This window comes from Chelonoidis abingdonii, chromosome 1 (genome assembly GCF_003597395.2).
Source record: "Chelonoidis abingdonii isolate Lonesome George chromosome 1, CheloAbing_2.0, whole genome shotgun sequence".
Lineage (NCBI taxonomy): Eukaryota > Metazoa > Chordata > Testudines > Testudinidae > Chelonoidis > Chelonoidis abingdonii.
This window is the reverse complement of record NC_133769.1, coordinates 60,503,619-60,516,759: the sequence shown is the minus strand read 5'-3', so window position 1 is coordinate 60,516,759 and position 13,141 is coordinate 60,503,619. Positions and strand designations below refer to the sequence as shown.

General features: G+C 38.4%; 1 protein-coding gene across 3 annotated transcripts in view; it reads right to left on the bottom strand.

Annotated features, from left to right (window-relative positions):
- The window catches only part of ARID2 (AT-rich interaction domain 2), a 180,679-nt gene that overhangs the window by 78,612 nt on the left and 88,926 nt on the right, over positions 1 to 13,141 (bottom strand). For all 3 annotated transcript variants that reach the window (XM_032783149.2, XM_032783150.2, XM_032783151.2), the window contains 3 exons: positions 8,454 to 8,587; positions 7,289 to 7,507; positions 3,740 to 3,807 (listed from right to left, as the gene is read on the bottom strand). In XM_032783149.2, coding sequence (XP_032639040.1) covers positions 3,740 to 3,807; positions 7,289 to 7,507; positions 8,454 to 8,587 — 421 coding nt within the window. The remainder of the gene's footprint in view (positions 1 to 3,739; positions 3,808 to 7,288; positions 7,508 to 8,453; positions 8,588 to 13,141) is intronic.

The following is a 13,141-nucleotide window of genomic DNA, read 5'->3' as shown; positions in this document are numbered from 1 at the left end:
TGTCTGGCTCATGAGTCACGACCGTTGCTGCTGTCCCTCGAGCGCCCAACCCCCTCCGCAGACTGCCTGTCAGATTGTGAAACACCTCACTCGGAGCTCCATCAGTTGGGCGTACTTCATTTCCCAAATCAAACATACTGATCCACTGTAATTGTGTTAGAAAAAGAGGATAATTAGAGAATTGCTTTGTAGACTTGATTGCTATTTTCACACTATTGCCTTATTTGTATTTATAAGGAAGCGTGATTGCATTGGCAAATGCCCCACGCATAAGCAGGTAAACAAACGAAATATAAAGCAGTTTTCCTTTATGGAGGACGCTTAATCATCAGTATCCTCCAATCACAGCTGAAAATGTTCCCTTACTGCGCTCTGTAACCATATGGGACCAATCCTGTCTGTGTTTGTGCACATCCAAAAATCCTGCTGAATGACCGCCTGGGGCGAGATACTAGTGACCCAGGGCTGGGGCGGCAGGAGGGTGTGTGGACACTGTGAGGGGGAGCCCAGGGCTGGGGCAGCTGGGGTGGGGGGAGCATGGTGGTGAGGAAAGGGGAGCGCAGTGTGGGGCAGCAGGGTGTGTACTGTGGGTGGAGGGGGGAGAAGCCCAGGCTGGGGCAGCGAGGGAAGTACAGGGGGAGCCCGGGCTGGGACGGGGGGCAGCCATTTTTTTTTTTTGCTTGGGCACAAAAAACTAGAGCCAGCCCTGCCAGGTCCCCAGCCGCTGGGGCCCCGCCCTTTAATTTGACCCTGAGGGCTCCCAGCCACCTCTTCAGCTGGGAGCCCCTGGTTGATTTAAAATAAAGTATCACCTCCTCACCCCCAACCTTCCTTTTTGGTCCACAGCTGTTTTGGTGGGGCGGCGCTGGGGAAGCAGGGTTTGTTTCCGCAGGGCTGGGCAGCCCTGGGGCGGGGTGTTTCTGCGGGGCCAGGAGATTTCGGACCTCAGCTGTTTTCTTTGGAGTAATGTGGCCCTTGGTGCTTTACCAGTTGTGCAGGCCTGGTTTATGGCATGCCTTCAAAAAAGTGTTTTACAGTAGTGTGGTACTGTACACCGTGTAACGTTTATAAATAGATCCTTGGAGCACATCCAAGTTTCTTATTAGTAAACCTTATTGCAACTATGCTGGTTCTACTTAATACCCAGTTAAGAGAGTTTATTAAAACCATCTGTCTTCCTATACTATAATTATTTAAGATGATGTAATTAACAAACATATAATAAATTATAATTTAATATAATTTCAAACGTTTACATATCTAGACATAGCACCTGATGTTGTTCTTCATTAACTATTACGCAAACTGCCTCAGTTTTAGGGGATAGGAAAACCACAAAAGCTAGCTACTTTTGAATAAAAATTTCCAAGTATAATATTTCTGGACATCTGTCTGACAGAAAAGGTGAAGACAACGACCACAAAGCACAATTTTTGACACTTAACCTTGGTATATTTTAATATACATCCAAGTTCCAATCATAAAAAGTAATGCCTATTTTCTTTATTCTCAATTTTATTCTTTTAGGAGAGTCCATCTATTTGTATTTTAGCAATAAAAAAAATTTAATGGGCACTACTGTTACCCAATTTGGCCCAACATTAAAGTTTTGTAAAAATTAGCTTAACACAAGACATGAACATAAAAATTCTTCTGCAATGTCTGTAATGCAAATATTGCTGCATTCAGTTGATATATTTGAAAGAAAGAAAGAAAGAAAGAAAAGAAAGAGAATTTGAGCAGAAACCAGACTATAAACTGAAGTGGAACTAACTAGTCTAATCCCCTACCCACCACCGGCCATTTCTGTCACCTGGAAATCAACAGCAAAAATGAGCAAAATAAACCATTTTTTAAAATTCTTCAAATTTGAATAATATAAGTTATTTGAAACCTTCTTAAGGAAATCTGTTGTATTATATTAACATCACAGATTCCGCTTAAGCAAACATAATGAAATGTCAAATCCTTTTCAAATATATTATATTACACGCTACCAAGCACGATATTAATCCAGGACAGTGGTCTCCAAAGTGGGGTGCATGCACCCCACGGGGTGCGCAAGACGATTCACTGGGGGGACGCAGCAGGAGGAGCGTCGCTGGGGGAGGGGGGGAGGGGGGGGGGGCGGAGGAGGGGAGGGAACGAGTGAGCGGGAAGCTGCCCCCAGGCAGGGCCACCTGGAACACAAGGGCTTTAGGGGGCTGCAGGGCCCTGGGCTAAAGGGGCCCTGGCCTGCAGCCCTAAAGCCTTTTGGGAATGCAGCCCTGAGTCCTCCGGCCCATGGAGAAGCAGGGCAGCCACACAGCCAGTGGCTGGAAAGAAGTGGCGCTTTCCCCTTCAAAGCCAGCTGGAGAGAAATGGCCACTTCTCTCTGGCCGCTGGCTGTGCGGCTGTCCCTGCTCCTCCTGAGTCCTCTGGCCCGCGCTCGCAGGGCCACATTCCAAAAGGGGCTTTAGAGCTGCAGGCCAGGGCCCCGGGGCCACCTTAGCCCAGGACCCTGCAGCCCTAAAGCCCCTGTGTTCTGGGTGGCCTTCTGGGAGCTGACCACCCCCCCAAGCAATTGCGGCCATAGGAGCGGTGCCACACTGCGCAGAGCCACCTGCACACCCCCTGCACCAAACAGGAGCTGCCCCAGGTAAGTGCTCTGCACCTCCTGCCTGCCTGAGCCCTGAGCCTCCTCTCTCACCCCCACTCTGAGCGCCCTCCTGCACCCTAACTCCCTCCCAGACCCCGCACCCCACCCTGAGCACCCTCCCACACCCTAACTCCCTCCCAGACCCTGCACCCCACCCTGAGCCATGTCCCACACCCTAACCCTAATCCAGACCTTGGAATCACTGTATCACAAAGTGTTAAACCAAGATTTTCAGAAATAATGAAGCATATTCAATCACTCATTAATAATATTTTTTTTGTGAGACTAAAAAGTTTTTTGTATTGTTAATAAACAAAATACAATAAAAATATTTTAAATATATTTCATCTTTATCTCATCCTTTTTTAATTTCTATTTTTTGTATGTTTTATAAAGTACATAATATATTAGTATAGTAGTACATTTATATAATTATACATAAATAAATATGCATATATTGGGGGTGCATGCTCAAAAAAAATTCTACTGATAGGGGTGCACGATCAAAAATGTTTGGAGACCACTGATCAAGGACACAGAGGAAGTGTTTACATATAATAGAAGTGTAGCCAGAAGTAATTTTGCTACACATTAATATAGCATATCATGCCCTCTAGTGGAAAAATAAAATGTCTTGTACAAAACTAGCTACTATAATGTAAACTCCTAATTGAATCAAAGTTGTTCAGAGCTTCCAGCATCCCATAAACTTTCCCTAGGCTTCCAATGTTTCTGAATCACCAGAACATTTTCATAATCTATAATATTTCTTTGCTGATTCTAGTCCTTAATAACTCCAACATTGTTTTCTCTTGTCAAATAAGTTAAAGGGCTTGTTTAAAATAATTCTGCAACCTTTGTCTATTCTACAACATGCATTTCCTTTTTCTTAATGCTTTTTTTCCTACTTACCCCCAAGTTTTATCACAAATATCCTTGATTTAGTATCCTACTGTATTTTCTTAAAAGCAATAAACTGGAAAGTAGTTCAGAATCACATTCTGGTACAATCTATACGAAAACCATTTTGATGCTTTAAGAGACTTAGACTATGTTACTGGCGGTGCGCAGTTAAAAACAGTTTCATAATTTCAAAATTACCTTAACAAAATCTCTATCAGTTTTCTCCTTCCATTCGTCTCCAAATACAGTAGAAAACGATCCTAAAGCTTAAGCATAAAAAAACAATTAGTAAAAATGAGCTGAACATTTTCATTTGATTTTCTATCAATCAACAATGGAAATAAAGATTCAACAATACTACAGACCACTCTAAGTTTTCTTTCTTCTTCGAATAATTTTGCAGTAAAATGTAGTAAACCATTGTAATTGCTATTGCCATACATTCAACTGACTGCTGTTGCAGTACTACAGTTTATTAAGGCACAAGAAAATATTTGAATGGTCTTAAACTTTGTGTACCCTTGCCTTGTACCTTAAAGAGCCATGACATGCTTTTCTAGAATTTTTTTGACAAAAGTATGAAGTAGTTTCCTAGTTTTAAACCTCATGTCAGCAACTAGTTTTTGCTTGTACATAGTAAAGAGTAAATGTTCCCAGCTGTTTAGCATGGTGCCTAGGCAAAACTTCCCTTGAAGCTTTCAAGAAGCCAACACAATGGCTAGACAACACTACCACTTACTAAAATATTAGTATTTTACAAAGAAGCTTTATGATAATTCCTGGCTGCTTTGGTGGAACCAGTAAATAATATTACATCAAACTTTCTGGCCTATCACTACTTGGAAGCAACAAAGATTAGTTCACAGGATTTCCCTTGACAGGAAAATAACTGTTTTGCAGCTTGGAAGTCTGCGATTAGCGTCAATATGAAGTTGTATAAAACAGTATTGGGTTCACAGAATTTTTTTATGTTACAATTTTCAGCTGAAAATAATGAAGCAGCATTTGACATCTTATAGAATCCAAGACCAAGGCTTCTACAGTATTTGGCATGCAAGGCCTAATTAAATATTTTGGGGATACAAACAAGTTATTTAAAACAATCCTACTGACAAGATGGGGAAAAAAGGTTTTGTATTCCCATCATGTTCTTAGGTTACATAAGAGAACTGGAACTTAAAATGAAAAATGAATGTTAAAACACTGAGACAGTACTCCTGAAAGAGAGAGGCTGTCCTAACACATGCAAGATAAGAGTTATCTCAAACTTTCAAACTGGAATAAATCCTAAAAGGTTAACAAAATTGAGAAAAATATAACAAGAAATGTTACATCACAAAAAAGAGAATTAACACAATTCACAAACTACAATGATGAAAACTATATATATGCTCTGGAACAGGGGTCTCAAACACATGGCCTGTGGGCTGCATGCTGCCCGCAGAGTTATTTACTGCAGCCTTCCAACCTCCCACCCCCCATAGTTATTTCCTGCGGCCGCCAAGCTCCCCAGCACATCATGACCCTGCTCCTCTGCCTACTTCCAGGTGCTTCCCATTGCCAAACAGCTGTTTGGCAGAGCTTAGCGCTTTCCTGAAGGGAGGTGGGGAGGAATGGGAAGCCGATCACTCAGAGGATGAGGTGGAGAAGAGGCAGAGCAAGGGCGGGGACTTAGGGAAAGAGGTTGGAATGGGGGAGGAGAAAGGGTGGAAAGAGGAGGGGCAGGGGTGCCGCCTCCTGGAAGGCATGGAGGGGAGCGGGGCCAGGGGCAGCAGTAGGGAAGTGTCAGTGATGCTGCCCTCGGGCCAATGTACTAGTCCTCATGTGGCTCTCGTGGTCATTTGAGTCTGAGATCCCTGCTCTAGAAAATAAGTATTCCCTCACTACATGGGTAGGGAAATAGGACACATCTGTCTTTTGCATTGATCGGACTCTCACTGCTGGATGTATTACAGAGTAGCTGAAAATAAAATCTCTCCCCTAGTGGAAGAAAAGAACATGTCTATTACAAATCTGCGTCTCTCAAATACCAAAGATTCTTCATTTGCTATTGTTAGCGATGGCCTAGAACTTTACCTCAACTACTTCTCAGCTGAGGAAGACCATAACAGAAAGAACAACTAGTACAGGACACCAGTGAAACAACTGTATGGAAACACAGGCTTGACCTTCAAAAGTTAAAAATGGAGGACTAGCCCTTAGTGTCAAAAAAGGCATGAAACAAAAGAACATTCAAACCTTGCTGAAGCACCTTTCTCATTTCTGTAAAAACTACTTTGAAGAGGAATTGTCCTGACCCTCAGCAGAGAGACCATTCAAATTCAGAATCTAAGGATGGGCCTCTGGGAAGGACTAATTAGGGGACTAAAATTAACTTTAGACACTCTTTAAACATTCCTTCCACTTGGGAGTCCTTGTAACTAGCCGAGATGAAGACAATGTATTGGTCTGGTCAAAAGTGAAGGACATCTTATTAAGAAAAACATAGTAAAAGGACAGACACACAACCCTAAAAATCTTAAAGAGAAATCAGACCAGCACTAATATATTACTGACATGAAAAACATTTTACATACTACAAATGATTAAGGAAATAAAAAAGTTGATAATATTTTTAAAAATGAGTATATAATGTGACTCACATACACTCTTCCCCACAACTGAAGGAAAACAAGTAAAAAGATAGTAATTTTTATGCACTATTTTGCAAGAATATGTACATGCATGTGTGCGTGTGCACGCACACCCACACACTGTATCTATTATTAGGAGGATCCCAAAATATTCTTTAGCTAAAGAATGTTAATTTGATGATTTATTTAGTAATGTTTTCCAAAGTTAATTTTATCTATCTCTTGTTAGAGAAGCTTTGTACATAACAAAAATTAAAATAATGAACAATTCCTTTTTTTCCGTAAGTTAGGAGTAACACTTTATCCTATTCTCATTCAGTGAGATTACAGGATGGTTTGGTCATATATTTGCTTACAAAAGAACATAAAACAAGGAACAAGAAGGCCTAACAGCCAACACACTGGTCAATCTACCCAGGAGAAATAATTCAGTATTGAAACAGTTTTGTGAAAGACAACTTCTTAAAATACTAAAAATGCAAGCAGGCCAATTAAATATTTCTTAAATCCAGATTGAGATCATTTTAATAATACTGAGGTCTGATTTCTAAATTTCACTGTGATTAGGAACTAACATAAATCTTTTTTTTAATCAGAATACAAACTCAGTGTGTCATTTCTATGAGATGCTTCTTTCTATTTTTAATATGTAATTTATATCAAAATGCACATCTTTTAAAAATCAAAGTCCTATGCATTCATCAGGAAACAAAAACACACACGTCCTGACATCAGAGGCTAAATGGAAATCTAATGCTAAACATTTATCACTTAACTCAAGTAATTTAAAAATACCACTGAAAACCCAATTCTTGAGTTTCACTAAATTAAACTGTTAAATGATAAAGTCTCTAAAACACATATATGCTAGCTGAATAAAAAGGTAATTTTAATATTCAAAGCCTGATGTGAAGCACAAGTTATGAAATAATTAAAAAAGAAAAGAAAACTAAGTATCAAGTTAATTTCTCTTCAGTAAATTATTTAAAATTTACTATAAATTAAGAATGATTATTCAAAATTGAAAGAGGCTACAAAAATATATTTGCAGCTTTCCTGCTCAGATATTAAAAATGTTATATACAGTAAAAATAGAATTCAACTTAAAACTTACTGTCATCAAATACCCCAGCATTAGCGAGCAGTAGAGTGACGATTTTAGGGTCCTTTTCAAGCTGCATGACATGCTTGCTTTCATTTGACAGAAGAGTGCACACATTAATAGCAAAGTCCACTTCATTGGGGAGTCCAGATAACAGTGAAAGCACCAATTTATTATAGTCATTTGGCGAATTAAAGTCCATAGACAGCCCATAGCTTTGACGAAGATAATCTAACCCAGGCAAAAAAAAAGAAAGTGAGAACAACGTTTCTGCAGCCAAACTAATAAAATGACTATTCTGGCTGACACAGTAAGTAAAATATCAATAATTCTCTTTAATTTAAATAATTCATGGCATTAAACCAACTTTTCCAACATTTGTTTTTTCCATTTTCTTTTGGGCCAGAACATTGAGACCATTCCCATCGGATGTGGATCTTTCCAGTTAGTTATTCATTTCAGAACAGAACATTGCAATATATGCTCTACTAGAGGAGAACCTTGAAAACCACTCAAACTTCAGCTAGGACAGAATGCAGCCCAATTATTTAGAGTTACAATATTATTTATTTGTATTATCATACCACCTAAGAGTCCAGCGCCTAACTGTACTAGGTGCTGTACAAATACAGAACAAAAAAAACCAGTCCCAGCCCCAAAGAGTTTACAATCTAAGTAGACTGTATTGGCATCAAATTTGTGTCTGTGTTCCAGTAAAGATTTGCATTTTGATCTCAAGAACCCCATATGGTATGGATTCTCTGGCTACATTACGGACCACCTGGCTCCTCAAGTTGTAACCCAGAAATTGAGATCAGCAGAACTCAAATTTAAACATTTGTGAGCTGCACGGAGACCATTACTGGTGAAAACTCTGAAATTCACTCCTTAACTTGGCCTAATAGATCCTGAGTTTGTTGATTTTCAAAGAATATCATTTCAAGGCCTATCTATCTGTTTACCCAAACTCTGGAGGAACTGGGGTTATTTACGGATTTGGAGGTTTTCTTGTTTTTTGGGTAACAGGAGAAAATATTTTATATTAGACAATAATTTGACTGACAAAGTGTTGATGTTTTTTAATAACACTGTAAATGCATTTAAAGACTGCCCCAGTTAAAACAGGCAAAATTAAAATAAATATCACACCAATCTTTTTCTCAAAAATTTAATTTACCTGACACACTGTGTTGCTGGTAATTGTAGGAAGATGGAATTGCACCTATAGGAAGTTGTGGCTTTGGATTGCCTGGTTGTACCTCATCATCGTCCTCCCCAAAATGATGCACTTTCTCGTACTTTTCTAGATAGCTGAAATTAAGACAGCAAAGATTTTTAATATTTATCATGCATCTAACACTCCTGTCCTCTAAGAGTTGAACTGCTGAAGGAAACATTAGCAACTGTAGAAAAAGAGGTTTAGTGAAAGCAATAGTTAAACTGTGGTATAAGATACAAAACCATGAATCAGACTAACAAAAGGTGATACAGGCAGGTAAGTGAAATCATGACTTAGATATGAAATTTGTTTATATTTGCCAATAATACTCCTTGGCTAAAAATTATAGTATAACTAGCCACCTTGTAACTAAGCTCATTTTCTTTTTCTGCGGATCAGTTTTTGCTTTTGTTACCTGACATATTTTTATATGTGCTTTTATTACCTGCAGATAGAAGTACTTACAAATTACTACAAGAAATTTCACCAGAAATATTTTACATAGTTTACCATTAGAAGCATAGAAGCGAGGGGTAGGCAACACAGACAATCAACAGGTTAAAAACAGTGGTTCATAAAGAAAATACTAGAAATATAAATATACTAAATTGAACATGTGGACACAGAAAATGCTAAGACTCAGTAACAAGCTGAATGACACTATTAGAACTCCGTTAGAATCTCTCATGCAGTAATGCAGACAGAATGTGATATTTTATGAGGTGACAGGCTATGTCAAAAGGGGTAGGCAAAGAGAAACTATACACAGTCATGGCTGGATACATCAAACTGGTGGTAACAAGACAAACTGTTAGTGTGTACAGTAACTTCTCACTTAACACTGTAGTTATGTTCTTGAAAAATGCAATTTTAAGTGAAACAATGTTAAGTGAATCCAATTACCCTATAAAAATTAATGTAAATAGGGGAGGAGGTTAGGTTCCAGGGAATTTTTTTTCATCATACAAAAGGCAAAAAAAAGAGCATTTTCATAAAGAGACAGTAGGGTTTGTCTGTTTGATGGGAAGAGCTGGAGGGGGGGAGGGGGGCCTTAAGGGAAGGGGTGGAGTGGGGGCAGGCACATGCTCAGCGTAGCATTTGACACAGTGTGAGAAAGGGTGCTAAACTGTGGGCTTCTATGGTAATGACAACACTCCGGGTTTTGTCCTGTAGGAGAAGTAGTCAAATGCTTTTGATTTATCTGAAAAATGGAATTCCTTTTTTGGGATCTGAAACTTTATTTTCGTAGTCACTTTTTGTGGACCCCTTAGAAAGTCTGCAGACCAGTTGAAAACCACTGGCCTAATTTTAAGCATGTCACTATTCTCATTGATTTTAATGGGACTACTCACATGCCTAGAATTACAACCATGCTTAAATTCCTTGCTGAACCAGAGCCTAAAATAAGCAAACATATCTTTAAATTTCAACCAATATAATTTTCATAATAAAAAGCTTTATTAAAGGTTTAAGTAAATCTCATAAGAGGAAGAAAATTAAAAGTTAAAAAAGGCTGTGAGTAGGTGTTGCATAAAACAATTATGATTAATCAGACTTACAGCACTTTGGACACATAAAGCACTATGTAAATTATAAGTGTTATTAGATAACCCACTGCTGGGAAACCATCTTTATTACATAGGCTTCATATGGTGAGTTAAGGACCTAGCAGAAATCTTAACTTTATCTGTCATAAACAAACAGTAGGAGTTAATAGAACAGAAGTACTTTATATCTCCTTTGACTGTAAAGGGTTAACAAGTTTAGTAAGCCTGGCTGTCACCTGACCAGAAGACCAATCAGCGGACAGGATACTTTCAAATCTTGAGGGAGGGAAGTTTTTGTGTGTGCTGTTAGTTTTTGGTTGTTGTTCTCTCTGGGTTCTGAGAGTGACCAGACGTGCAACCAGGTTTCTCTCCAATCTCTCCGATACAGGCTCTTATAAGTTTAAAATAGTAAGTAGTAGGTAGTTAAGGCGAGTTGGGCTTATGTTTGTTTTCTTTATTTGAAAATGTGCATTTGGCTGGAAGGAGTTTAATTGTGCATTTGGCTGGAAGGAGTTTAATGTGCATTTGGCTGGAAGAAGTTCAAATTTGTATTTTGCTGAAAGGATTTTAATTTGTACTTGTATACTTAGGCTGCGAGGGTATTCCCAGTGTCTATAGCTGAAAAACCCTGTACCGTAATCCACTTAAATTTACACAAGAGATAATTTTTACTGTTTTTCTCTCTTTTAATTAAAAAGGTTTTTGTGTTTAAGACCCCATTGTTTTTTTTTATTCTGGTGAGACCCCAAGGAGGGGTCTGGATTCACCATGGAAACTGGTGGGAAAGGAGGGAAGGGGGAGAGAAAGGTGTTAATTTCTCTCTGTGTTTGGATACTTTCTCTTCTAGGAGAGTCTGGGGGGAAAGAGAAAGGAGGAAGGAAGTGAAATTGTCCTTCTCTGTATTTGTGATTCAAGAGTCTGAATACACAGTAATCTTCCGGGTAACCCAGGAGGGGAAGCCTGCGAGGCACGTGGGGGATAAGGGTTTTACTTTCCTTGTGTTAAGATCCAGAGGATCTGGGTCTTGGGGTTCCCCGGGCAAGGTTTTGGGGGGACCAGAGTGTACCAGGCACTGGAATTCCTGGTTGGTGGCAGCACTACAGGTACTAAGCTCGTAATTGAGCTTAGAGGAATTCATCCTAGTACCCCATCTTTTGGACACTAAGGTTCAGAGTGAGGAATTATACCATGACAATATCACTTTGCTTTTGCTAATTAAAATAAATTTATATTTGAACACTGTTGCTTCTATATTTCTTCAAAATACAGATCTTCACTGATGTTATTTACCTTTTCATTTAATGTCTGAAAAAGAGCAAACCCCAAAATATTATGAGTAACTGAATTTTCTTTACACTTAATGTCAAATATCAACATCCCCGCCCCCCGCCCCACACCCACTATCATCAGGACTTAAATTTTCAGTTCTTCCCTTACAGCTCATTTTCCTTCCGCTTCTCACTTCTTTCCCTCCCCTTGAGCCCTTTAATCAAAATTTCAGCCAAATACTATTTATAGCTTTCATATGTCAAGAGGTGCTTTTTAGCATGTGCATTTTCACAACGCTACTCTGAGCAAAATGAAAAAATGACTGCAGCTCCTTTTTAAATAACTTCACTCTTTGCTGGAGTGACGGGACATTTAAAAAGACTAATACTTTACAAAAACCCACACAATTACATACTTTTTCAGTATTTCCTCTCCTTCCATTGTATTTTACCAAAAGAGATGCATCACAATAGAAGCTTTACTTTTCTTTATAATCAGCCACCATCAAAATTTATTGCTCCAATCACTTCCATTCCCTAGCAATGAATTGTTATGCATCCTATACTTAGTATTGCATCACGAGATGCATCAGACAGGAAGACCACAAAGATCGGAGGGGCCAATTTTTGTTTTCCAAGGCCTTGTTCACTTTACAACTTTTAAACAATTTTCTGGTAATCTTTTTTAAATTGTTAGTGCATTTTTTTTAAAGAGAACATAACAACCATGTGCAAACCCTGCACAAGAGGTAGCCTTGAACAACGCATGGGATCAAATGGCTTTAAAGTAATGGGGAGAATGTACTGAATAACTATGTAAATTGGTTTTCCAGTAATACAAAAATTACCAGAATGGCATCAATAAATAAATGCAAAGTGGTTACTTCTAAATAAACAGTGAGATTTGGTACGTTCATTGCCGAGTGTACTTGGCTAAAAAAGAGCACAAAGCTGTACTAGAATGGTTGACCATTCAGACTGACAAACAGGAAACAGTGTGATGAATCATGGGTTACTTGTCCCATAATTTCACCCATTCCAAAATATATCTGAACTAGTTTTCCAGAGGAACTATTTAGATTCTCTAACATGGCTTTAAAACAAGGTTTGAGATGAACAGGATAAAGCATTAATCTCCAAATGTGAAAGCTAAGAATTTATGCTTTCATATGATCTGAAATAAAAAAATCATCTTTCCAGTCAAATAAAGCATTCATTTTTAGCTCTGGGAGTTTTGCAAAATATGTAAACTTAGATCATGTTTCGATTACCATCTTCTTTGAATCCAGAAATTATTTAGTGACCTCTAGCTGAAGAACCATTGGAGTTAGACATGAGAGCTTTATATCATCTTTCAGTGTAAATTCCCAGCTTTCTGAGTTGAGATTAGTACTTTATATTCAGATTAGGGCTGTCGAGATTAAAAAAATTAATTGCAATTAAGAGCACTGTTAAACAATAATAGAATACCATTTACTTAAATATTTTTGCATGTTTACTACACTTTCAAATATATTAATTTCAATTACAACACAGAATACAAAGGGCACAGAGCTCACTTTATATTTATTTTTATTATAAATATTTGCACTGTAAAAACAACAAAAATATTTTTCAATTCACCTCAAACAAGTACTGTAGTGCAATCTCTTTATCATGAAATCTGAACTTACAAATGTAGAATTATGTAAAACTTTAGAACGTACAAGTCCACTCAGTCCTACTTTTTACTCAGCCAGTCACTCAGACAAACAAGGTTGGTTACAATTTGCAGGAGATAACACAGCCCACTTCTTGTTTACAATGACACCTGAAAGCGAGAACAGCCATT